At 41.1% G+C, this 27,406-nt stretch overlaps 1 protein-coding gene across 1 annotated transcript; it reads right to left on the reverse strand.

The window, feature by feature from the left end:
• Positions 1-552: 552 nt before the first annotated feature.
• On the reverse strand, positions 553-23,747 carry abhd2a (abhydrolase domain containing 2, acylglycerol lipase a). Its single transcript, XM_017699539.2, has 11 exons — positions 23,587-23,747; positions 21,758-21,846; positions 20,589-20,804; positions 15,585-15,760; positions 15,131-15,298; positions 14,605-14,788; positions 13,158-13,250; positions 11,433-11,534; positions 11,127-11,196; positions 10,923-11,007; positions 553-4,896 (listed from the first exon to the last, which is right to left on the reverse strand). Exons 3-11 carry the CDS (start codon positions 20,795-20,797, stop codon positions 4,682-4,684), a joined length of 1,302 nt encoding a protein of 433 aa, XP_017555028.1. The 5' UTR covers positions 20,798-20,804; positions 21,758-21,846; positions 23,587-23,747; the 3' UTR covers positions 553-4,681.
• Between the last annotated feature and the right edge of the window lie 3,659 nt (positions 23,748-27,406).

The following is a 27,406-nucleotide window of genomic DNA, read 5'->3' on the forward strand; positions in this document are numbered from 1 at the left end:
TCTTGCCTCTTGGAACTGAGCTATAAGGGGTAGTGGTTGAAATCTGGGACCCTCGAATAAAAAGCATGAGTTTATTAATAGGTTACTAGCGCTGCTCTGTAGGCGACCCTGCAAGTCTGCAGTGACAGCAGAGGAGTGTAAAGTTCAGCTGCTCATCATATGCTTCCAAAGAGGTGGGATGAGACAATTATTTTATACATTTGTCTCTTGGAAAAGGATGTTTCAGGCATCAGGCAACCAATGTGTAACCAACTTTTGTGTAATAAGTTCCTCTAAGGGAGTATTTAGAATCATTAAATGCTTCAGCGTCTGGTTCAAATCAACACTGCCCTGGTTTCTCTAGAACAGCATTTCACATCAAACCTCTCTTAAGGATTTAATGATGCAGAAAAATCTACCTTTAAGACAAAAGACACTGATTTTAAGAAGAACTTTTTTTTTTTTTTTTTTTACAAGAAAATAATTTATTTTGGAACACAGTAACCATATTTAATCAAATTATTCAATCACACACCATTGGTTTTTCCCCAAAACAAAAATACACACAAGTGATCTAGATTTATGTTTTATGGTTAATGAAGAGCAGAATATGATATTTATGGGTACAAACCACCCATCAAACACGCAGCACTGTAAAGACAAAGAGGATAACTGTTCAATTCTAAAAAGAAGCTAAATTTGCTGGAGAAGTACCGAGTGCCTTTTTTGCCTATGAGCACCGGACAGTGTGAGATTTAGTGGGAATGTCAAAGCCAATAGATTCATTAATAATAATAATAATAATAATAATAATAATAATAATAATAATAATCAATAATATAATTTAAAAATACTATTAAAATATTTTAAACATCTTCTTAGCATGACATCTTGCTCTCTTTAATATTCAGCAATTGTCCAGCTGGGTCCAAAATAGAGATTTCACAAATACTGTCAGTGATTGTGGGCATTGCTAAACTCTACACTCATTTTCTGACAACAGCAAAATGCTATTTCTCCATACTCCCAATTTGACACAAGATCCTTTTTTCAGGACTAGGCTATACAGTTTGGCATGGAGAAAGGAGGAAAAATAACACATTATTGCTGATATTGTCCTCTAGTCCATATTAAAACATATTTCTTCACAATGTTTCAGACATGTGGTTGTGATTTTGGTTGTCATAAGCAAAGGTGGTGATATGATAAAACAGACATCAACGTTCATTCATTTTCATTCATCATCATCATCCAACACAAATGAGTAAATAACAATAAGAAGAAGAATGATAACAACAATAATAAGATGGATGACAAAAATATATAAAATACAAGAACAAAAATAGCAGAATCAAGTTAACCTTCAGAAATTATTTCAGGACATACATCAAAAGCCTGCATTTTTGTGCAAAAAGGGTAAGTGAAAAACATTCAGAAAGGCAGAAGGTCTGAATCAAGTGACAGCAGAGACTCAAGTTATGCTGGTGTGCAAGGCTCAAATAGTTCAGATCCCCTAGTGTGGATGAACTGACTAGTTTTGCCTGTGCAAGGTCCTTTAAAAGTGTATAAAAACCAGAACGACGATCCTGACAATGTGTTTAATAAGAACTTCCATTCACATGACGTATTCCAAAACAGAACTGCATGTGATTGCACACCATCTCTAAAGGTCCTCAGTTTGGGCCGTCTGGGCTCATGAGGTCCAGTTAATATTGGAATGCACAGAGCATTTAGTGCATATGGCAGTAAAACCAACAGAGCCAGGCTCACGTTCACCAAAGCAAAAACCACAGCGCCTTCTCTCTGAGTGACAGTTACTTTGGATGGCCAGCAGGAGGCATCTTTACTCTACTGACGACAGAGAGGAACGACCTCCTCTCACACCAACACTTCATCCTCTTTCTGAGCGATGGTACAGTTAACTCATTCAAGCTAAGTAGAAGGCTGACAGATAAACTCCAGTGTTTTTCAACCCAATCTTCACCTGCTTCATTCATGTAGCGTGTGACTGTTTCCTATGGACATGATTTTAATACGTGTTCCCCATACAAGAACAGAAAATCTGTTATAGAAGCCGGTGGGCAGTGATCAACTCCACAACTGCCTAATGGCTTCCATAAGTGTTCTCAGCCGTGAGTTTCTGTTCATTTTTAAGTGCAGGAATACGTGTCAAACTTATTATCCATGGGAATCAACTGTATGCTACGGCTGATTAAGCTGACCACAATCGCAATCATGTTTCAGTTATTAGTTCCAATAATCATGTATACGTGGCAGTAAATGCCAAGTGAACCGGGTTCACAATTGTTGGGTCATTGCAAATAGATGCAAATAAAAGATCAGTAAATGACCAAAATGCCTGACTGGTCCTATAAGACCTTTAGAGGGCAGCAGTGAGTAATCTTATGTGTTTGAGCTTCAGCTGTGTCTGATCAGCCAGTTTGGCCACTCTGGTCTTGCGCTGTAATAGCTGCACACAAAAACAAACAAAAAGTTTATCGCAACTATTTATATGGTAATTAACCATATAAAATCAACAGAAAGGGGGACAAAACTACTGAATGTGATCCAATCTTATAATAAATATATACTGAAACAGCACTCGCTCCCATGTTATTGAAGCGCTTCAGTAAAAAAAAGCTCATTTTAAAGTTTAGCAGTAAGAAAAAAACTTTTCAGTGTGATTTTTCCCATTTTCAAATTGGTGTTATTTTCTACTTTTCATGTGTTTTGTTTTCTCTCAGTTTCTTTTTGTTATTCTTTTATTGTTTTACCTGTGTTTTGTTTCTTTTGTTGAGTGTTTGTTGCACTTATTTTAAAATGTGTAGTATGGACCCCAAGAAGAGTAGTGCCTATCATGTTAGCAGCTACTGGGAATCCTAAAAATAAACAAATAACAACAACAACAAAAAAAAAAAAAAACTGGTATCGATACTCAAGGTCTCAATATTGGTATAGTACACTCTACTACACACAATAAGGATTAGGTTGAAAAGTGCTGGAGCATTCCCTTAAACTGAAGGAATAAAAGACTGAATTGACAATAGAAAAACAAGACAATTATGATCATCATGACCATCACAGGAGCATACACTTAAAGCACACACTGACCAGTCCTGCATTTAATTCCTCCATGGTCACTCAGGTGATCCAACTAAGAAAATATCAAGTCATGGTGTGTTCAACAAACACAAAACCTAGGTGTCTTCCCTTTAAACAGGCGCCATTCATTTCCAATACACTTCTACAGAATGCAAAAAAATGACTATAGGGGCTGCTGCTCATAATACAAGACACAATGGGCACAAATATAAAGCCTCATCTTCAAGCACATGGTACAGACCACATACAGTCAAAGCCAAAAAAAAAAGGGGCCAATGAGCCAGCTTTCACAGACGTGAAATTCAAATGAGCAGCGTCGTCTCCCGCTGGATTTACAGCTCCAACTTAAACCGAACAACTGCATTCCCGAAAGACATAATTGACAGCAACCCAAGATACGTCACTCATTCTTCTGGAAATCTGAGACAGAAGTGTCAACAAAATTTCAGTGAACTATGCGGCTACTCTGCTAAAGAAAACGCACCAGCCTTTGGTGAACAGGAGGGGTCATAGAGTTGTTCAGCGGAGCATATGAACATCTCTCCCACCGTTTAGTCCTCTGGTTGATTTCTTTTTAGTCTCGGCTAGCCTCTCCCCGAACCTCCGCCAACTACTCAGTGAATATGGCAAAAATAATATAAAGTGCTTTAAATGAATACTTTGGCGTTTTTCAATTTAGTCTCTCTCTGACATACTGCATATGTAACATATGCATAAATACCACAAACAATACTTTTGACACATTTCCCTTTGTTTGGAAAACGTACAGATTCAAATTACACTCATAAAATTAGCCAATGGGCATCTGCCAGGACACCTTCCCACTGGCTGCTATTGTATAAGTATGTTTTGAGCTTGTTCTCTCCACAGTGAAATTATCACGGTAATCTCTCAAACTACAGATGCAGCAGATATAGATTAGGTTGAAAAATGCCAAAGTATTTCTTTAATTTAAAAAAAAAAAAAAAAAAAAAAAAAGTCATCAAACCGAGGACACAAAAACTGTTCTAATCCAGCCTGTCAAACTGAGTTGTCGGGTTTGTACATTATCTGTTGGTTGTTAATTACACAGGTTCAAAGAGCAATGGAAAAGCTGACAAGGTCTATTCAAGAAGCGAACAGAGCGGTCGGCAAGTTAAATGGCACAAAGTACCAAACAGAAGAGGCAAACCAGGCGCCGGCAGCATGTCTGTCCTAGCTATAAGCACACAGTGCCTGCATAACCGCCCCTGTCCGAAGGTTATGTACAGCATAGTGTGCAGTGTTGGACTATAGTAGCTGTTTGTGCTGAAGCATTTCCACGCTAGCAGCTGTAAGCCGTCTTCCTTCCCTCTTTTCCACACAGCACAATCAATAAGCGCAGACCAGTGCCCGCTTACATGTTTAAATTACTAACGATTGTGGGGTGGCCGCAACATGTATCTGTTCATTTTTGGTCATGGTGTTTTTCCCTGTCGTTTCTCTTGCTCTGAAACGTCTACCTACTCGTATGTATGTGATCCTCACTTGTGACTTTGGAAGTAGTGATGCTTGTGTAAAAAGTGACTGGTCAGAAAGTTCTGTGTGGTCTGCTGTGGTCCTGAGCTGAAGGAGTTAATAGTTAAGATGAGCTGTCCGAGCATTTGGTCTCTGCAGCGTGTGCGCCCTGGCTTTGGCATGCTGGCTTCTGCTTCTCCCACTGACAAATAGTGTTGGCATAGCCCACGATGACCTTATCCATCCAGGTGAGTGGCTGGGGGAAGAGAACAGCGCCCTCGAAGAAGCCCAGGTGACCACCGTGCAGCGTCAGGGCGAAAATGACATTTTCTTTCTTTTCTGGAGAGCAAGAGCGAAAGAGCGAGAGAAAGACAAACAAGGGGAGAGAGAAATAAGAGAATGGGGGGGGGGGTAGAGAGAGAAAAAAAAATAAGGGAAAAAACAGTGGGACAAAAGAGGCAGAAGGAAAGAGTGAAGGACAGAGGAAGAGAAAACAGTAAAAACAAAGATAAGGAAATAAAAGAAGGAAAGAAAGAAATCAAAAAGAAAAAGGAATTAGAGAAAGAAGAAAAGAAAGGAGAGAAAGAGAATGAAGGAACAAGAAAAGAAAGAAAAAGAGTGAAACAGAAAAGATGGAAAGAAGGAGAGAAAGAAAAAAAGAAGGAAAGAAAGTGAGAGAAAGAGAATGAAGGAATGAGAGAAAGGAAAGAAACAAGAAAGAACGAGAAAAAAGAAAAGAGAATGAAACAGGAAAGAGAAAGACAAAGAGAACAAAACAATGAGAGAAAGGAAAAAGAATGAGAGAAAGAAAAATGGGAAAGAAAAAAAATGAAAAAAATGAAGAATGAAGGAAAAAAAAAAAAAAAAAAAGAGGGAGAGAGACAGGGAGAGAGACAGGGAGAGAGACAGGGAGAGAGACAGGGAGAGAGACAGGGAGAGAGACAGGGAGAGAGACAGATATATTACTTCAGGTCACTGAATCAGGCTCACACAGATCAGTCAGATAGATTAACCTACAGCACAACCCGAGAGAACTGTTCCAGAAGTCTGGAGGCTCCGACGGCAGCAGATAAAGAGAGCAACGTTCTACTTCTAGAACGTCTCGGTTTCTGCATCCCATTCACTTCACTGTAGATTATCTGAATGATGTTTTCTGGTACACTCTGAAGGTACAACGTGACCAAAACCTCAATCTGTACTTACACCCAGCAGGCAAATACACTCAACACAGCCCATTTTCTGTTAGACATAATAAACCATAAGCATACACTATATGTCTCCTGGCCAACACAACTGAAATTGAAATTCAAGGTCAAAATGAGAGTAGAGGTGTCTAGATCTAAGGTCACAGACCCCATCAGAGTTTGTAACAGAACCCAGGCAACAGCTGAGAGTCCATTAATTTGCCTGTAGAGCTGGGAAATGATTCAGTGGCCCATAAATAACTCCATCATCTCCTTAAACCAGTCTAACAGTTACGACAGCACTCAAACATAGCGAGCAGCCAGCATAACAGGATTAATCAGCTCTGGCATAATTCCCCAAATACTGAATGGCCTGATTTGACCTTATTGATCTGAAACTAGTGTGTACAGTGGTAATGGACAGTCAATCAATTGTCATCCTTTTCATATTTTTAGACTGAACAGGAAACCTCTATCAACTTCCAAATCTCCATGTAATACCTACCAAACTGATTCACAAATTGCATTAGTCGATTCCATGAAATGACTAGATACATTTTTTAATGTGACAAAAATAAGATGCTAAAAATTTGCCTTACATTAATGTTAAATGTTTCCATTTTACTAGTTTACTAAAGCAATTTCTTACTTTTTTTGTAAGAAAAAGATTTTATATTGCTGCAATCTAATGCTCTAGCCACCAAAACATTAACCCCATCCATCCATCCATCCATCCATCCATCCATCCATCCATCCATCCATCATCTTCCGCTTCTCCGGGGTTCGGATCGCGGGGGCAGCATCCTAAGCAATGAGGCCCAGACCTCCCTTTCCCCAGCCACTTCCACTAGCTCCCTGGGGGGATTCCGAGGCGCTCCCAGGCCAGCTGGGCGATATAGTCACGCCAGCGTGTCCTGGGTCTTCCCCGGGGTCTCCTCCCGGGTGGACTTGCCTGTGAGACCTCCCTAGGGAGGTGTCCAGGAGGCATCCTAACAAGACGCATGAACCACCTCAACTGGCTCCTCTCGACGTGGAGAAGCAGCGGCTCTACTCCGAGTCCCTCCCGGATGACCGAACTTCTCACCCTATCTCTAAGGGAGAGTCCAGACACCCTACGGAGGAAACTCATTTCGGCCGCTTGTATTCGCGACTCGTTCTTTTGGTCATTACCCACAGCTCATGACCATAGGTGAGGGTGGGAACGTAGATCGACCAGTAAATCAAGAGCCTTGCCTTATGGCTCAGCTCTTTCTTTACCACAACAGACCGGTAAAGAGCCCGCATCACTGCTGACCCAGCACCAATCCACCTGTCAATCTCCCGCTCCCTTGTACCATCACTCGTGAACAAGACCCCGAGATACTTGAACTCCTCCACTTGAGGCAAGAGCTTATCCCCGACCCAGAGAGGGCTCTCCACCCTTTCCCGCCTGAGAACCATGGCCTCGGATTTGGAGGTACTGATCCTCATCCCGGCCGCTTCACACTCAGCTGCAAACCGATCCAGCGAAAGCTGAAGTTCACGGCCTGATGTCCCCAATAGGACCACATCATCTGCAAACAACAGCGATGTGACCTTGAGGTCACCAAACTGGACAGAGTCCAACTCTCACTGGGAACGAGTCCGTCTTACTGCCGGCCATGCGAACCAAACTCCTGCTTTGTTTGTACTGGGCCTGAATGGCTCGTAGCAAAGAGCCATGTACCCCATACTCACAAAGCACCTCCCACAGAATACCCCGGGGAACACAGTCGAATGCCTTCTCCAAATCCACAAAGCACATGTGGACTGGTTGGGCAAACTCCCATGAACCCTCCACTGCTTTCCCCTTCTGAGTCGCCTGACGGTTTGCCAGAATCTTTTTGGAGCCGACTTAAATTCACTTTCCAAGGTCTCACTGAACTCTTCCCACAGCTTCTTCAGCTTCTTCAGCTTGACGGCATTTCTCACCTGGGGTGTCCACCACTGGGTTCGAGGATTAACTCCCGACAGGCACCAACTACCTTGCGACCACAGCTACAGTCAGCTGCTTCAACAATGGAGGAGCGGAACATGGACCATTCTGAGTCAATGTCCCTCACCTCCCCCGATATCTGGTCAAAGTTCTGACAGAGGTGTGAGTTGAAGATCAATCTGACAGGTTCTTCTGCCAGACGTTCCCAGCAAACCCTCACTATACGTTTGGGCTTGCCTGGTCTGACCGGCATCTTCCCCCACCACCTGATCAAACTCACCACCAGGTGGTGATCAGTTGACAGCTCAGCTCCTCTCTTTACCCGAGTGTCCAAAACACATGGCTGCAAGTCCGATGACACGACTACAAAGTCAATCATTGAACTGCGGGCTAGGGTGTCCTGGTGCCATGTGCACTTATGGACATCCTTGTGTTCAAACATGGTGTTCCTGATGGACAAACTGTGGTTTGCACAGAAGTCCAAAAACTGAACACCACTCGGGTTCAGATCAGAGAGGCCATTCCTCCCAATCACACCCCTCCAGGTCTCACTGTCATTGCCCACGTGAGCGTTGAAGTGCCCCAGTAGGACAATCGAGTCTCCAGGATGAACATTTTCAAGCACCCTTCCCAAGGACTCTAGGAAGGCTGGGTACTCTGAACTGCTGTTCGGTGCATAAGCACTAACAACAGTCAGGACCCATTCCCCAACCCGAAGGCGTAGGGAAGCTACCCTCTCGTCCACCGGGGAAAACCCCAACATACAGGCACCGAGTCGAGGGGCTATGAGAAAGCCCACACCTGCCCGCCGCCTCTCACCATGGGCAACTCCAGAAAAGAAGTCCAGCCCCTCTCAAGGAGATTGGACCCAGAGGCCAAGCTGTGTGTTGAGGTGAGCCCGACTATATCTAGCCGGAATCTCTCAACCTTGCGCACCAACTCGGGCTCCTTCCCTGCCAGTGAGGTAACGTTCCAAGTTCCAAAAGCCAGTTTCAGCAACCGAGGATCAGAACGCCAAGGCCCACGCCTTCGGACACTGCCCGATCCACAATGCACCGAACCCCTACTACTGCCCCTCCCATCGGTGGTGGGTCGATGGGAGGAACATTAACCCCAAGCTATCAAAATCGCCACAAGCTAACATGTGAATCACAAATTAAGAATACCATTCAATACAATACAAATCGCTGTAATAAAATATTCTGTTACATTCCTTCACACTCACACTCACACATTTTCTAAGTCGCAACATCCTCCTGGGGGTCACTGGAGGGTGCTGGACCCTACTCCAACAGTCATTGGGTAGAAGGCAGGAAACACCCTGGACATGCTGCCAGTCCATCACAGGTCAGACACACAGAAATACACATTTACACCGAGAGGCAATTTAGCATCTCCAATCCGCCACACAGGAATGACCCTGATCGCTCGGCCAGGAAATTGAACCCAGGCCCCTCTTGCTGTGAGGTGATACCCTGCGCCGCCATGCTGCCCTACCGTCCTACAATCCACCAAAAACTCACGCTCAAACATAAAGACATTATGATAAAATGGAGATGAAACACAAAAAAGTTCCATGATAATGATGATTATAAAGTACAAATAGCAACAATAAGTGCATTTAGCTGTAATTTAATATATATGTATGTATTCACTGTATACGTATCCAAATAAATTAGTGAAGCATTATTTCATTCTCCCACAGTAAAGCAAGAATCTTTCCATCATCCATGACTAAGCCTTTCAGGAAGGCGTCCTGTCATGCTTTCTGGAACCGACCTGTGAGGATCCTGGTCTAACACAGCTATCTCAAGTATACATGCCAGTCTAAGAATAGCAGTGTTAAAGTGCTGTGTATTTTGCGGGTTGGCGACGGGGTGTAACTGGCGTGCCTGTTCAACTTCAGGAGTTTATAAGCAGCAGCAAAGTGTGAATACTTTGCTGGGAGGTGCTGATAGGTGTGGATGACACATAGGTACTTAATCTATTTCAAGTCGCTCCTGATTAGACTTCATATTTTCATACAGCTTTCATAAAAATGCAATGATGCATCATAACATATCAACCTGAATGTGGATGGATTTCAGCATGTCAGAAACAGCATTTATTACAATGTCAAAAACATAATTGAACATGAAACTACCTAAATACATAAAACCATGGAACAGTATAGTCTAGTCATCTCTCACTTAGTCACAGTAGGCCTTACATAATTTGAAAAGAAATAATAAAAAAAAAGATGTATAACTAGCATAGTGTTTCCTCTTTGTTGTTTTATTCATTAAGGGGAAGTTGGCAAGAGTGTATACTGAGTTTACTGGAAAGACCTTAATTTAGATGGACAAAACACTTAACACTCTTACGCACATTACACATTTTGTTGATTTTCTAAGTGAAAATAAGTTAACACATCCTCTACAGGATGTGCAAATTTCCTGTAATGCACAGTTACAGTAGTTGCTGTGTTTAACATATTGGGGAAGAAAATATAACACAAAATGTGGACTGTGTAAAAGTCATGGCACATTTTATATTTTCATCTTTTTCCCCTCAATGTTAAACTCAGCAAATAAATAGTGAACAAACTAAACAGTGAACTGTTTCACTAAAGTGAAAGCTGTGGTTCTTTAGCTTGGTCATGAAACTGTTGGTCATGAAACTTAATCTAGAAAGAAAGAACAGAACCATGATGGTCACAAAAACTTGACCATCCAATGCTGTGGTGTCTACAGCCTCTGTGTTTAGCCTAACTACATGAGACCTGAGACATGATCATGTTTTTCCTCCTAGCTGTTTTGTCTGAAGTTTAAAACCTGACACTGTGTTAATACCCATGTGTTAATTCCTGTACTCCATACAGACCTCAAGTAAGGGCTGTGATACATGATGCACTAACTAAAAGTGCTCTGGAAAATGCTTTTAGCACCCTAGTCATTGCTTTAGTAGTAATAAGTATCCCGTCAATTTGCTGTTTTTGACTTGAGCCTTATACGGGCTTTACAAGGGCATTCATGTCCTACTGAAAATGTGCAACCATTATTTTAAATGAAATTCTCAATCGTACCGGAAAAAAAAAACAAAATTAAGTCATGGTGAGATTATATTACTTCTTAAAGGATACTTTCTCAGTACTACTCAGGACACAGAGTGTGTCTAATGCGGTAGTCACAAGTCAGAAAATGTATGAATTTTGTTAATTTTACTAGGCTACATGTTGGGAACAGTACCTGCAAGTGTGCGGGGAATGGTGAGCAAAGACCCATGTACCAGAGGGTCATCAGCAGAGTTCACCAGCAACAGTGGAACATTGACCTGCAGCACATGCACAGAAGACATGCTTTACTAAAAAAAGACAGAGAATTCATTGTTCCACTTTAAACACCACATCTATCCAGGACCTGGTTTAAAAAGGGAAACGTGCTTGTACTCACATTGTGAATATAATGTACACAGCTTTCCTTCTCATAGTACTCCTTTAAGGAACTGTAGCCATGGAATTTTCTGGAACATAAAATAAACCTTTTCAAAACCTGGACAGCACATGTCACAGATGCAAATCTGGACTGCAGTTGATGAGAATGAGATGACGGCAGCAAAATGCTCTAGTCTGTTCTAGAAGATGAATATGGCCGTTTGTTATCACAGCTTGTGAGAGATCATGTTTGCATGTCAAATTGGGTTTTCACAAGAGGGTGACTGAATTGCTAACTCTTACTCTGAACTATACAGATAAATACCTCATGATGTTATCGTCAATCTGCATGAGGGAAGTGGCGGTGTAGAGGCGTCTTAGGTCTGCATCGACCATTTTAGGGGAACCTCCACCAAACAGGCTGCCTCTGTGACAACAAAATACAACTCAGTAAGTAATACTGAACAAATTTTACCGTGTCCTGTTAAAGTAACAGTTTGGCAAAGAATCATGTTCACACAATTTTCCCAAATGTACTCCAACAGCCAAGAAAATCTCAGTGTCTGAAGTTTGCTTCTGTAGTTTTGCCCTGGAGTTATTAGGCTAAAGTAGCTAACAGGTAATGGAAGATAACAGCCACCAGTTTATCTCTGTGAAAACTGCACACCTGAATCATCAGGCCTCAAACTGTCAAGTCTCAAAGAGACCAGCTTATGTGGAATCTGATAATGTAAAGTATGCTGTTATCTACAATCACAAAAGTGTGTGACAAGTACGTTGCATGGCTAAAAACAGTAGCAGCCATTTTTAAACTTGTTTTTTTTTTATTTTTTATTTCTTGTCCTTTGTGGTTTGGCAATTTTTACAGAAAATATTATGTAACGCATGCTCAAAAACCACTTGAGCAAGTCTGCTGGAGTTTACTTAACAATTAGGAACATGTACGGGTGCTTAAGTACTTGGTTAACTGTTTGGAGGTGCCAGCATTTGAATACTGTAATTGATTTTTTTGTTTTTAATTTATGCTTTAAACAACAGGGAAATTAGTGAAATTACATGTGTAAACATTGTGGTTTTCACAACTAAGTACATTATAATACACTTTGCTACTATGAAAAACAAATGTATTACCAAGTACCTGACAAAGCAAAGAGAGGGCGGCCGTGCAGTTTTCCACTAAATAGGCTATACAGTTTGGTCTAGTTGATGTTAGCCCACATAGGTGAAAAGACATTCTGTAATAGTCTAATAGCTCTGTTTGCTATTCAGCTCACCTGAAGAGGCAGCCTACTTTACTCATCCAACAGGAAAAGCTATCGATTCCCCTCAGCAATTTCTGAACAATACAAATGTTTTAAATGTGTTTGTCTGCATGTTGCTGCATCAGTACGGTCACGTAAAAAGGGAAGCATACAGCTCAACGTTGAGGTCAGCTGAATATTTTTTTTTGTGTGTGTGGTTAACCTGTTCATTAACTCAAAAGATTCTCAAATATTAAAATTGTCACATAATGTCACATCTCTTAACAACTCAGACTGAGAAGTGTATGACACGTCATGCAGTTCGTCAGCTACATTAGCTTAATACTTACATATTACATATTACTTACAGCATACTTGTTTGTTATATCAGCCTTGTAGCTCAAAACTAAAGAAGTAAACTTTTTTGGTTCAGATAGAAACCTAATGTGATCAGACTGGCTGATTATTTATCTTGCTTCTTGGCTGTCGATACTCAGTAGCTCCCAACAGCTAAAGCTTAATCAAAAAAACATTACTCACTGCTGCCCTCTTAAGGTGGTATAACATGGGTTAGAAGTCAGTCACAACATTTGTAATCGGATGCGTCTCGTTTTTTGTGTTTGCCTCTAACTAACAAAAAACATCCCATTCATATTCTGTTAGTTGCAATGTAAAATATAACTGTAAAAGCTTTGTAAAATAATTGTGATCACGGGATTAGGTAATAATTGTAAACAACTAATGCCTTTTCCAGCACATCCACACAAGGACTTCAGACATGCCTAAAGGCCTTCAAGGCTATGTGGTACCTGTGGGACAGAATGATCTTCTTCATGTTATCAGCCATGAGGAAGTTATAAAAGCGCCGGCACTGGTCCCACTGCAGAAAGGTCTCCTGAGCCCTATACAAACACAGACATACACATAGGTGAGCCATGTGCCGCCTGCTTGAACAGACAAAACAGGCTAATCCTGCTGAATGGTGTTACCAGCTAACAGCACTGATAGTATTCTGTCCAGTAGTCTGTCCAGTTTGACACAATGCACTCAACCCTTTTACAACATATCCTCTACATGATGACAGGAACCAGAACAGCAGAATGAAGGAAACATTAGGAATACTCAAAAGAGCAAAATATCATATTAAATATGGTAGCACACTATTTAAATTTAAAAAGGCACCTAAAAATGTTTGTGAAAGCAGCATATCTAGAAGGAAATAGGTGCTGCAATCCTGTCTGAAGAGAACCACAGTGGTAGGTAATGCAGACTCACACAGATACACACCAACACACTAAAGCCAACTTTCTAGAACTGCTCAGCTGAGCTGCTGGCAGGTAGAGCAAGCAGCCTCTCCAAAAGTAAAGGTGTGGCTTCCACAAAACCAGACGGAGAACACAGCTACCACATTCCAGTGCTGTTTACACACTATTCGCTTTGTCTGTAGTTATAGGCTGCAAGGTCATTATGGAGAAACTTCAACTTTGTTCATGCTTCTCTCAAACAAGGTTGTGGAATTTGACCATTTTTAGGCTTGGAAAGCTTGGCCTGTCTGATTAGCATAAAAAGGCTGAGGCTGTAATACACATGCAAGAATGAGATCACACACAAAAACAACCCTCACAGTAACTAAGCAACAGTGGGCCCACCACGCTGACTCTACGTAACCCAGTTTGTTTTAGTTGGCAAGCTCAAGTATTCATCATGACTGAAATATAGGGCTGCACAACTGTGATGAGGCACTCTGTGGTTATTACGTAGACATCACTGAGTGCCTCCTCTTTGTTAACATCCTTCCCTTGCAGCTTTGCCCCTCCTTCATCTCTGAAGGGGAATTCCATCCTTTTTCTGAATTTTCTGCATAATTAAATGATGAAAATGTAAACAAAGTCATTTAAAGTGATTTGATGCAAAATGCTCCACTCTACCAAGTCAGAAGTGTTCAGTGATGGTGACATGAACCAGATTCATGAACAGTGTAAAAGGGAATTCTATTGATTTTTCATAATTTCAGCATAATTCAATCATAAACAAAGTCATTCAGAGTGGTATGATGTGGAATCTAACTCCTTGCAACTGGCAAGCTACAGCAGTCACCATGCCAAAAGAGCTGGAAAAAAATGTGAACCAATCACAAGTGAAATAAGTTTGTCTGTTAGATACAGCAAGTTCACATTCAGGTGACTTTTGCACTTTGGATTCTTGTACTGACCGACAACACTGCAGTAGTTTTGTAAGGGAAAGCAAACAGCTTGCCTGAGTGCACTGTATCCCTGGCACACGCTCACACAGCACAGTACTCGTTCCTGGTTGGCACGGTTCTCTCCCAGAAACTTGCAGACGATGTTGCCCCCGAGGCTGAAGCCCACCACAATCAGCTGGGTCTGGGGGTACATCTTCTTGATGTAGCCTACCATGGCTGCAAATTCCCAAGTACAGCCTACAGAGAGTGAAACAGTGCAGAGTGAGTTTACAGACAAACGGCCTTCAGAAGACTTCTGCAACCTAACACACAGCCAATATGCAACTTGAGTCAACCAATGGCACATGTCTGGAGGACAACAGGTCCAGCCTTACTGTACGCCACAATGTTTGAATTGGGGAATCATGGCACAGTCTCAAGCACGAGAGGCTAATGTTTTCTCAGGAGCTGTAGTGCACAGTTAGAAGAAACAGCCAAGAACAAGTTGCTTCATACTGTTACAGTTTAAGATTAACAGTTAAAGAATCTGTTCATGTGAACCAAGTCGCAGCAGGACTGTTCACATGAACAAGACCGTACCATAGGTGAACATTCGTGGGGAGGTGAGCTCGATGTTTGGCAAGGCCCCGAGATGGTTGAGCACAGCACATCGGTAACCTTGCCTCTGCGAGTGATCCACAAACGTGCGGATGTAGTGCTTCTCACTGTGGTTCCCGATGCCAGGGCAAATCACCATAGTGATGTCAGCTGTGAAGACATGAAAAGAAAATGTGGCTCACCTATTCCGCGAAACTGATTTGCATTTAAACAAATACAAGTAATGACGCAAGATAAGATTTGAATTGGTTAGCGATACTTGGGATGGAATGCAAATTTGACCACAATAATGCAGGGTTTTTTTTTGTTTTTCATTGTTTTATTATTTATTTTTAAACCCTTGTCGACTTTCAGGAGGGACTTAGGTTGCCAAATGAGGTTTAGTGTTTCACCCCAGCCGTAAGTGAAAGCAACTTTACTCCCAGGAGATACTAACCTCCGCTCTGATGATCCGCCAGGGGCTCAAAGAGGTCGAAAGTCGCTGTGGCCCCATCCTGCATGGGCAGATACTTGCGCAGGCCTGTCGGATGGGGTGAACTCACCCGGCCCAACTTGCCGTACAGGGCGGTCTGCAAATGGCCACTTTTTCCCCACAACAAAGGAGGAATATATCTGGAGGACAAAGTCAAATTATGCAAAAAAATAAGCAACAGCATCGTTATAGTGGGACTACAACACATGCTCATCAGTTAAGTTACTGTTAGTGTGTTGCTATGGTGCATTATTATGGCAACACATTTATGACTGAGTGGAAATGATAAGTAGGCCTGCAGGACATGGTTAGTAAGCTAGATGACTACAGGCACGACCTAAAGTACTCATTACTCCTACTGAGCTTCCATTTTTAACTTGGGTTTCTTAAAGACAGTCCCATCTGTGTGGAATTTTGTTTAAGCTGGTAATCATATGATAAGCACAGCGTGAGGGCAGCGCAATTCATCTCAGAAGCCTACGGTCACTGTTGGGAGCACGGTTCTAGCATGCCAGCGGTGGGCGTTTTGCTCTGCAAGAGGTCAAATTACTGCTGACTCCAGGCAGCGCTATGCAGGTGAACAGTGCACAGTTATGTAATGGTTCAGCCCACATGCAGCTACTGTGAAACAGCTCGAGCTGCTTGATGTTCAAGGGCAGAAATGTAAACACAGACAAGTTCTCCAAAACAGTCTACCCAAACAAGCTCTTCGCATTCGTTTGGCATGCCACAATTACACTGTAATGATTAGCTTGTGCATGAGCACGAAACCACCGACTCCACAAACAGTTCAGAAGCAGAAGATGAACATAAACACGACCGTTTCTAAGAGAGATGAATTTTTCAGCCTCTGGGCTTAAGCAGTACCGCATTATATCACTCTTCAAAACCTCAGAGCATGCTCCTTATATAATCACAGCTACACAGTCATTTTCTATTCAGTACTGCTCTATAGTAGTCATCTCCCATTCACTATGCAGCAATGACATTCGGTTATGCTTCCAATTGCTATATGACCGGAACGGGGCAAATGGACTAGATGAGCAGTTTGGTCTTTGCCTGCAGAGACAGCCAAGGGCACTCAGGGCAACAGGGAGGGGAAAGTCATTTCAGCCGTTCAGTATGCCCTGGTACAATTAATATCCGCACTGAGAGCAAAGTCCGGTGATATCCATTTCACAAACCCTTCCCTCTTCCTCTGCATCTCTGTAAGCGATAACACCGGACCTGCCCTGTTACGCAAGACAATTGGGCAAACCTTAAGGTCTAATGGCACTTAATTATGTGATAGTTAATGTATGAGGAACAGCTTAACATCAATAAAGAGAAGCATGGGCTGTAAGGCGGCTCTAACACCTGGTTACCGCAACATGGACTACAGAGATGAGACGATAAAACAGGCTGGCACAGAAAGAGAGCCAATAAAAGAGCCAACTTAAAGTGTAAATTTAACTGCAGTTAATCCAAACACAAAAACAAAGGTGATGAAACCATCTTTAAATAGCTTGAAACTGTCTACTGGGAAACGGAGTCAAACAAAGAAGGTTAAGCTTACTGAATCCAATCAGTAAAAACAGTAAACTTTACAGTAACCTTGTTGGCCCAGGGATTGCCCTGGCCTCTATCTGTGAGCGCCAGCCACCCACATATATAAGAGATAAGTGCTCAAAAAGAAAACTGGACTTTTGTTGGATTGAAACTGAGGGTGGATGATACAGCAAAAATGTAACACCACAATACTTCTGAATGCACAACACCCATCACATTATTATGCTTTTTTGAGATCTGTGAATACATTAAAGCTAATTTTAACAGAAAAATAGTACATGTTAAAAAAGGCCACAGTAAAAAAAAAGGCTATTAAAGTTATCAGTATGTCAGGAAAGAAAATGATTAACCCACTAAACATTAAATAAACAAATAAACAAATGCTCAAGCAAAGCCATCAGTTTAAATTTTTTTAATTTATTTCATTTCACTTCAATACGACACTCAAGCGGGGGCACAACAAGCAACTGGATCAGCTGGATAGGCCTACTGAAAAAAACAATTCCACCATGTTAAAAATAAGAATGGACGTCCGTGACAACAGCATATTTTGCTCCACTGAACTGGATGTGCACTTACATGCACTTATTCAGTGCTCCGGTCAATACAAGAAACATCTGAAATACAAAGAACACTTGACATCTCTGGGCATTAATACAGATTTATTAGGTTAATCATTAATCACCAACTAAAAAGAATGTGCATTCATTATGAATACATTAATATAATAATCAAATAAAATGAGAAAACAACCTAAAAGGCTTCCATCCAATTACATTCTTGCAACTATGCAGTTTATGCAGTTACTATACACTGGTTATTGTTGCTAGGGCCTCTACAATTAATCTAATCTGTCTTTATGACCCATGCTGTCGTTCAGTGCTCAGGAAGTGCTGATATCCATGATACACTACATTACATTATTTAACACAACAGCTCAGCCGTAGGCTTGACACGCCTATTAATGTTCAAAGTCCAGAACCACATCACACAGACAGTCTGGTCTGTCTTCTCTCCATCACATCTAAGTCCAGAAGACCTTTTGTATTGTATAGGCTTACTTAGAAGGTTCATCTCTGGAACAGCTCAGTCAATCGAGAATGCTAGAACCATCAAGGTAAAAGGGTTTAAATGTAATTCTGTGGAACAGATGAGGACAGTGGCTGGCGCTATGCTGCCACACTGATTGATCCTTCAGTCCCCAGAGTAGTAACTGTGCTGGAAAACAAACGATTACATAACCAGATGGGTGTCACTTTGGGTTATATATATGAGAAGCCCACCCGCCCACCACCCTGCGTGGAGACATCACAGATTCACGCAAATTTTGTGGTCAAAGAGGAGAAAGAAAATCCAACAGCAAGAGAGAAGCTGAACAGGTTTTGACAATCTCCCCTTCATGGTTTTCATGATATACTCCTTCTGGAATTTAAATGTAAAACCCAGCCAAGATCAACAGTGGGTTGATATATCACCCCACCCAAGCTGAAACATAAAGTGCTTCCAACTCAGCCTTGCCCAGGTAAATATTTCTGCTGTACCTGTTCGGAACGTGTTGTACACGTTTGGCTACCTTTGCTCTGAACAACAAACTGCACAGCATCAAAAAGCTAAGCCTTAGGGCGCGGAGGAAGATCACAATTTGTATATACGAAACAAATATATGTCAATATATAGTGTTTATCTGTCAAATACCAGGAGGGAAATGGCTGAATTCTGTGACTAAACAAAAACTACACAGCAAATATCAAAGAATATTAGGACAGACAAAGGAAATCATCCATTTCAGAACAGTTCATGTGGAATCTATATTACTGGTTAAATATGTTATTTCTTCCTTCTGGGCAGGTGCTTGCAACTTGCTACTGCTGACTGATCCCATCCAATGAGAAGAAATATTTTTAAACTGCATGTTTAATAATTGATTGGGTTTCCATAAATGTTGTCACTGTATTGCAACCAATCAAAACCACCACAATCTTATCCCTCGATCTCTGCTTAGTGGTCCATATATTTCACAAGTTCAGAAACACCAAAGCCAAACACAACATAAAAAATGTCAGCTTCTGTTCATACAAAAAAAAAAAAATTATATATATATATATATATATATATATATATATATATATATATATATATATATATATATGGGCTGCAAAGGCAAAAATGCTCTTTTACCAAAATGGCCTAGTTTAAAATATTTACATTCACGCATCGGGTCATCAAAGATTACATATCAACCACACATAAACGTTCTTCATGGCTGCTTAAACATACAATAAGCTTAAATTTGATGGGGTACATTTTGAGAATCGCTTCCATTTTCTTCGACTCGGTTGGATCTCAGTTGTCCGATTTTAACTTTCATTTTAACTGTTAACTTGTGTCGTCTTCATTGTGGTAAACGTTGTGGCTGTCATGAGAAGCAAGCTATACAGAAAGAAAAGTTGCACTTTTAGTTGGGTTTATCTTAAGCCTACATGCTCATCAAATATGCACTTAGGCAGCTTTGCCATTTTTTGGGCTGTGCAGCAAGAAAGCAGCTAGCGACACTAGTATCACCAGCATATTTTTACACCGTCACTACACAATTACAAGTTTAAAAAAAAAAAAAAAAAAAGGCATACAATAACCGTTTATAACCACAATAAAAACCTTAATAACAGAAACTATTCACTAAACAATTAGCCAGTGTCCTTTGAGTGTGTCCTTACCAATACAAACACAACTGCTGGGTCCAATAGTTTTCCAGTCCTGCTTTTAATATTTTATATATATGCCTGTTTGCAGCCTACGTGAAAACAACAAAATTAATCAATATTTAATTTTGTTCCAACCAGTTTAGGAACGTTATGTTGGTGAAACGCTACAACAGAAATATTGTTTCTGCTCAAGGAATCAACTCATGTTTTTAATTCTCTCTTTCCCACTACACAACACTGAAATACAACAACCAGCTCTTAACCCTTACCTATTGTCTGTGATGTATTCAAGCCTTTGTACAAGCCTTTGTATGTTCCTTTTTACTCCTTAAAACCCTAAAGGAGCTGGTAACTGTGCAGGTCCATGTTGGTCATAATAAAACAGATCAACAGGTGGAATTGGAGCTCTGTGTGCTACTGTGTTTTCAACCACTGTATAAAAGAAGCGTCATGCTGCCTTTATTGTTAGATGCACTGCATTAGTTACAGAGCGAGCGCGCGTTCAGAACAGAATTTATACCACTATGGAAACGCTTATTGATTGGTTTCATCAAGGCAACTATAAAATGCAATCATCTTCCTGTTTGTGTTATTATACACAACAGCACAATGTTACAAACAGCAAAGATGATTACAAAGCAGAAGCCAGAATTCCACCTCACTGTTCAGGGGTTACCAGAAACACATTTATAGCAATATGTTCAGAAGCCAAACTCACTCTTTGGTCAGAAGTGGACATGACTTAAGCAGAAAGCGGTTGAGCGCCGTGTCCTGGTATGTGAGGTCGGGAGGGGCAGTGGGGCTTTTCAGGTTCAGGCACCGCACGATGATGTAGAGGATGGTGGCGACGGCGGCCAGCTTCATCCCGTCAAACATGGCTGGCATCTCCGGCGCCACCGTGTACACTTCTGTATCGTGAGAGGTCATGGCTGGTCTGACAGAAGAGACGACAAATAAGTGGTATCAGGGTCAAACATGGCACAATGCCACCCCCCCCCCCAATAGTGAAACAAACACTGAAACCTTAAGTATCAGCTGACACTAATCTGACCTTCTGTTTCTTTTAAAAAGAGCTATTTTTAACTGAATTGTGTAACAAAGCTGAACTATTTTCAATTTTAACAAAACATTTATAAAGTAGTGTTACTGAGTCCGGAGGGAATAAAGCACACTAAAATATGCTGTGCATGTGCTGCTGCAAGTCACCCTGTAAAGCCTAAAATAAGTTAAAAGACAAGCATTTTTTGGACCACGTCATATGTATTAACATCACATGCACAGGATCAAGAAGAAGGTCCCGCTGGATGTTTAGGTCTCAAATGCAAAAACATACCAATGAAGATAATTTGCTCACATCCATGGAAGACACAACCTTCAACAAGTTTTGACTGAGTTCTCTTTGAATTTTCTTTCAATGCATTTGCAATATTCAGATTCATTCACTTGGGGGTCTAAAGCACAACCCACATTACAAAATGTTCTTGCGTGCGATTACAGATTTCCAGATTTTCACCAAATCTCCAAATCTTACATAGTGTAGCTTTATAATGATCATCTAAAGTAGGCTATCATGCTGAAACCACTCAAATCACTCTAAACCCCTTAAGAAGAACCACACAGCAACCATCCCTCCATCCTACAGTGTTATTTCAGAGTGCTATTTCAGGATTTATCTAATTCTGTAACAAATCTAATTCATTCATTTTAGTACACAAGTAAAAAGAAGTAAAAGGTTAAAGCCATGCTAATGCAGAACAGCCAAGCGGAAACAAATATCCCCTCTGAAAACAGGAACATTAATAACGTAACTTCTTGTTGATGTGTTTTGATAAAGAACAAACAGGAAACAGTGAGGAAAGTGAGAAAAGAAAAGATGGTCTAACTTACTTTCTCAAGCAGACTTCTAGAATGTAGTTCCTGGTACTTGGTGAAAGATGTCACACTTGGAGTTTTTGGTCACAGTGTTCAGGTCCAAACTGTGAAGAAAAATATGCTTGAAATAACGGCACAGAAGACTGTTTTTCAACAAATAAACGAATGTGGAAATTTCGCCATGATAAGAACTGACTCTGCTGATCTGTGGTTTCAAATTTAAAGTCTGATCTGTTTAACACAGAATAGCAAGAGTAGTTGAGCCAAATGCGATTCTCTAACACTCCAGAACCAGGTTTTGGCTACCAGCCATCATCACAAGTTATGTTAGATAAGGATCACAAGCTCAGCCCAAAATAAGTTAAGAGACTGCAGTGAACAGAATAACACTAGACACCCTCACAGCAGGGAATCCAGAGTCTAGTCAACACAAATCATTTCCCAGGCAGTAGCAACAGTATATGGAGTCCTGTAAAATATTCCATTAACATAAAGCTTATTTATAGAGACAACAGCAGAAATCATAGGTATCGGGTTGATATTAACAGAAAGTCCAGGATCAGACATCGGAGGGAAAAATAAAGTTTTCCAATAGTTTAGGCAAGACAGCAGACTTTGTGAAAAGCTTCAATTAAGAAGAGCTCATTTTAAAGCTTAGTAGATTTTAAAAGAAAAATACAGGACCAGTATCAGTATAAATGCTTCATTGATAATGATCAAATCAGTGATAATGATCATCTTTCATCATGTTTACTTTGGTCTTATAGTGATAATTTTACACAGTACTATACAAAAATGCTTTTCCATGGATACGTCACAGTATTTCTAGAACACTGACCAACTGCACGCTTCATGATAAAAAGAGCTAAATTAAAAGCGGCCCTTTAAACCGGATTAAGTATAAGGATGCCAAATACGGAGTCAAAATCACTGTGTTCAGTTTTTGATAGTATTTTTATTTCTTTTCAGTTTCAACTCATCAGATGTCTGAAAAAATAACTACTGACACATCGTGTATCGTGAACGTTTCTTGAAGTATCGCGATATCATATTGCTACTATGTCGCCAACCTCTACAAATACACCAACAAAGAGCCAAGTTTCAGCCCTTAAAATGACGTCATTAACGCCAATTTACTATCATTTCAGGCTTTGCGTAAAATGACGAAATGTGATTAGAAAAGAACTTCGAGAACAGGTGAAGAAAATCAGTTTAGAGTTAAAGCGCGTCGTGACTGCGACACTGATTCACAGGGGCAGCAAACGTTCAAGCCTTTCATCGGTACGAGGCTGAAGCTGAAGCTTCCCATTCGCCACCTTGTTAGAATTTTCCCGTTCCACCTTAAACGACGCAGCAGTCGCGCATCTGAAACACACCTTGAACGTGCAGCGGACGCGCTGATGCACCGTTTAAGGTGGAACGGGAAAATTCGAACAAAAAGCTGGCGAAAAGAAAGCTGACGTCAGATTACAACATACAAAACAGTTCTGCTGACCTTGTAGAGCGGTCTGCGAGAAAAAAGAATATTTTATTCAGCTGAAAAATCTGAAATAACGTTCCCTCTGAGGCCCGAGCGCTGCTAACAACAAACACCCGCTACTCAGCATCTCTCACTCGCCCTCACTTAACACTGCAGCCTGGACGCTTACAGCGCCTGGACACAACTGTTTAACAAGTAGCGGTCTGTTTTTTAAAAAAAAAACTGAAAGAAAAACAAACGTGTAGCTAAAAAATGGTGAAACAGAACGGAGAGCTAACTGGAAACAGAAGCTAGTCAACATTAGCTACGCGGCTAGCGAGGAAACACAGCAGCATCAATATCAGTCGGCGCCGATAAAACCAACCTGTTTCCGCACGGCTTCACCAGCAGATCCCTTTTCCCGTATTTATGTAAACCTCAGCTGTCCCGACACCCTTCCATGAGTAAACCTGTGTTTATATGCGCCGCAGCTTTATCCGCCCTCCCTTTCTAGCTGTTTCTCCCTCTCATCCACTCCACGGTCGGGAGGCACTTCCTACTGTATCACTGCTCATTTACATACCCGCCTCCTTATTGGCTTATCACTGGCACACCGCCTCTTAGCGTTTCCTCACGTTGTCCCCTCGAAGGGACGCGTAGTGGGCAGAGGAGGACAGAGCGGCTCGAATAAAAAGTAGTGTTATTAATGTGAATGACTCAAGATGAAGCACGAAGCTTTCTTCTTCCACCTTTTCTTCTCCTTTTCCCCCTGCACTGTCATGATATTTATGCAACTTAGTCATTTACTAAACATCATACTTTCAACTGAAAGGAGAATTCCACCAATTTTTCAAAATTCCTGTTTAATTAAGAGACCCTTATTAGTCCCACAACATCCACATTTAACCCATCCGTGAAGTGAAACACCACATACACTCTAGTGAGCACACACACACACACACACTAGGGGGCAGTTGGGGGTTAGGTGTCTTGCTCAAGGACGCCTCAGTCTGGTTCCCTAACCTCCAGCCCGTGACTGGCCCCATGGCAGTCATCTCGAAGCCCTGCATGCCCCTTCCACCATGAATGAGCTTTTAAAAAATATTTTAGAACCAAAATCTTCTCAAAGCTGTCGTAAAACAGTGTCTCGGACATCAGGCTGTGTATTTCTATCCATATAATGTAATGACTTTCTGTGAGGATGCTTTTAGAGGTGGATGTCTGGTTCCTTCACCACCACTGTAAACAATTCTGACTCAACAAGTTTCTCTAGAACAGACCATTTCACACCAAACCACTCTGAATGACTGTGTTAACAACTTAATTATGCAAAAACTTGAAAAATGGTTGAGTTTCCCTTTAAGCACAGAGTAAATGAACAGAAATGGAACTAGAATTAGTGCTAATGCCTATAAAACTGATCTCCATACTCTGGTAATCAGTTGAGTCAAAATACTTTAACTTGAAAATGCTCAAGAAGGGACCAACGCATCTACAGTACACGAAGCTGAGGAAGTGTGACTACGTATTACTACTTGAACTGATTACTATTCTCTTTTGATATCTAGGTCTTATAGTGCCCTTTAGCAGTGGTGGACAGTAACTAAGTAAATGTAATTAGTTACTGTACTTAAGTAGTTTTTTCATGTATCTGTATTTTACTTAAGTTTTTCCATTTTGGGCGACTTTTTCCTTTCACTCCACTACATTTCAGAGTCTAATATCTGACTTTTTCCTACATTTTGAGAAATCTGTCGTTCCTTTTGGTTTCTGTGTGTATAAAAACGTAACATGTCAAAACGAAAGAAGTGCAAAGCCAGAGCACCAATCAGGGCCCAGCGGTCACTTTGTTCTGAGCTTGTTTTGACCTGTTGGTCATACCGACCCAGTGCAGCGCACGGTTCAACGTCAGCGCAGCAGCGTAAAACTTTGGGAGCACACACGTCACCTAAATGATGAACTAACCTAACTTTGTGTAAATAGAGCACAATATAGAAATATGTCCACATATGCAGTCGTGACTGACGCGTTTCTTTTTTTCTGAATTTCTACAAACACTTTCATTTTATAGTAAATTAGTTTGGGCTGGTTTATGTTTATGAACAGAGGCCTACAGATCAACATAGTAAAGGAAAACTTATTAGTGATCCTGAGTTTAAAGCCAGTTTTTATTCAACTTGTAACTAATTTACAAAGTAATCTGAAACTGAAACTTTGCTTGTGTGTAAAAGTGATTTCAGAGCCACTCGGTTCTCCCTGATGGAAACTGTTTACCTTCAGTGTTTTGTGCTTCTGATCATTTTAATAGACGTCAGCGTCACTAATTAATGACGTTCTATTAAAAGACTGGTTTACCAAGAGAGACACTGGAGGACTTTCACCTGAAATGAGTTCCTGAAGCCAGTCTGGTTATAAAAATGATAACAGGACATCAGAGCCATAATTACTCTTTTAGTACTTTTACTTTCGATACTTAAGTACATTTGAAGCCAAATACTTTTGTACTTTTACTCAAGTGGATGTCTAGAGTAAGGACTTCTACTTTTACTGGAGTAATATTTTACCTTGGGTATCTTTACTTTAACTCAAGTACATGATTTGTGTACTTCGTCCACCTCTGCCCTTTAGTACAGTTCTAGAATGCTTAACGAAACTCCTCTATATTAGAACCCTATAGCCTACGCTACTTAAGCGTTCTAGAATCCCACGTCCTTGCTTGGCCTTCTAGAATTCTACAGACTTCCTAAGAGTTTTAGTTGGAACACACCTGCTCTTATTGGAACACAGCCTGAGTACACTCTGTACGTCATTGCGTCAGCACCCGCTCTGTTTTCGGTTACGAAAGTGAATCACGGGTCAAAAATAAAGACACATTTTTCGCGTACTGGGACGTCACACGTCCTCAAAGCAAAACACAACATTTGTGACCGAAGTTTTGTTTGTGTTCCTAAAACCACGGGCAAAATCGCTCGATAAACGACCGTTACTACTGTGTTGAGATAACAGCAATAACATTACTGTCCTACTGGTGGTTATAATAGTGTGAAACTATGATTATTAGTCGCTAGTGACGTAGTTTCCATACATAAACATCTTTAGAGTGGTCAGAGTCTGAGAATATGACGTTTCCAGTGGAAAATAATCATCATAATCGCATACTATGGGTTCTGATCATAGTCGTTCTTGTTCAGACAAAAAAAAAAAAGGAAAGCAAAGTTTTACATTTTACAAATCATTTGGAGGTGACAGTTTTCGTGTGGACACTTGATGGTTTGAGTAAAGCAGAGAATAACATCGGTGTATATTTTAAATTAGTATCTTTAAGTGGATGCAAAAAAAGAAAGCAGAAGGACAGCAAAGTAGAGAGATTCTTTCACATAAAACATGTAAACAGTCAATGCCCTTTTGAGTATTTTGGCTTAGTTTATAAGCTGATAATTTTCATAATCCCTCATTAGACTCATTAGAGGCCTGGACCTGAGACCACACACAGCTATTCAGTAAACAGCAGCATGTAAAATAAAGGTTTTGAGCTAATGCAAGTCTCTCCAGTGCAGAGTTGTTCATGTCCAGTATCGCTGACTGAAGCATACAACTGTTTCAAGCAAAATGACCCAAATGCATCAGAAGGTTCAGAGTTAGGACCTGGCAGTGGAATCCCAGTGCTGTATTTTCTGCTACCGCCACCTGCTGCCAGCTGCTTGCTACTGGTGATTTAATCTGGTGATTAACTTCCTGAGACTTCACTCACTTAATGTCTGTCAGGAGGACAAACATTATGGAATTTCCATCCATCCATCCATCCATTTTCTAAGCCGCTTCTCCGTCAAGGTCAGAGCTGTAGGGGAATGGACATGAAGACCCTTTGATACACTGTATGGACAAAAGTACTGGGACACCTACACATTACACCTACAGGAGCTTTTATGGCATCCCATTCTAAATCCATAGACATTAATATGGAGCAGGTCCTCCTTTGCAGCTCTAGCAGCTTCCACTCTTCTGGGAAGCGTTCTACAAGACTTTGGGGACTGTCTGTGGGAAATTTTGCCCAGTCATCTAGAAGAGCCTTTGTGAGGTCAGACACTAATGTTGGGTCAGAGGGTCTGGCTCACAATCTCCATTATATTTCATTCAAAGGTGGTCGATGGGGTTGAGGCCAGGGCTCTGTGAGGGCCAGTGAAGTTATTTCGCACCAAATTCAA

This window comes from Pygocentrus nattereri, chromosome 15 (assembly GCF_015220715.1).
Source record: "Pygocentrus nattereri isolate fPygNat1 chromosome 15, fPygNat1.pri, whole genome shotgun sequence".
NCBI classification, from domain to species: Eukaryota; Metazoa; Chordata; class Actinopteri; order Characiformes; family Serrasalmidae; genus Pygocentrus; species Pygocentrus nattereri.

Excerpts from the sequence above, each read along its gene's own strand:
- abhd2a (XM_017699539.2), bottom strand. The coding sequence starts at position 20,797 with ATGACCTCTCACGATACAGAAGTGTACACGGTGGCGCCGGAGATGCCA. Across the intron at positions 15,299-15,584 it reads GGCGGATCATCAGAGCGGAG|CTGACATCACTATGGTGATT; the intron begins GTTAGTATCTCC and ends ATGTCTTCACAG. Across the intron at positions 4,897-10,922 it reads CATTCCCCGCACACTTGCAG|AAAAGAAAGAAAATGTCATT; the intron begins GTACTGTTCCCA and ends CTTGCTCTCCAG.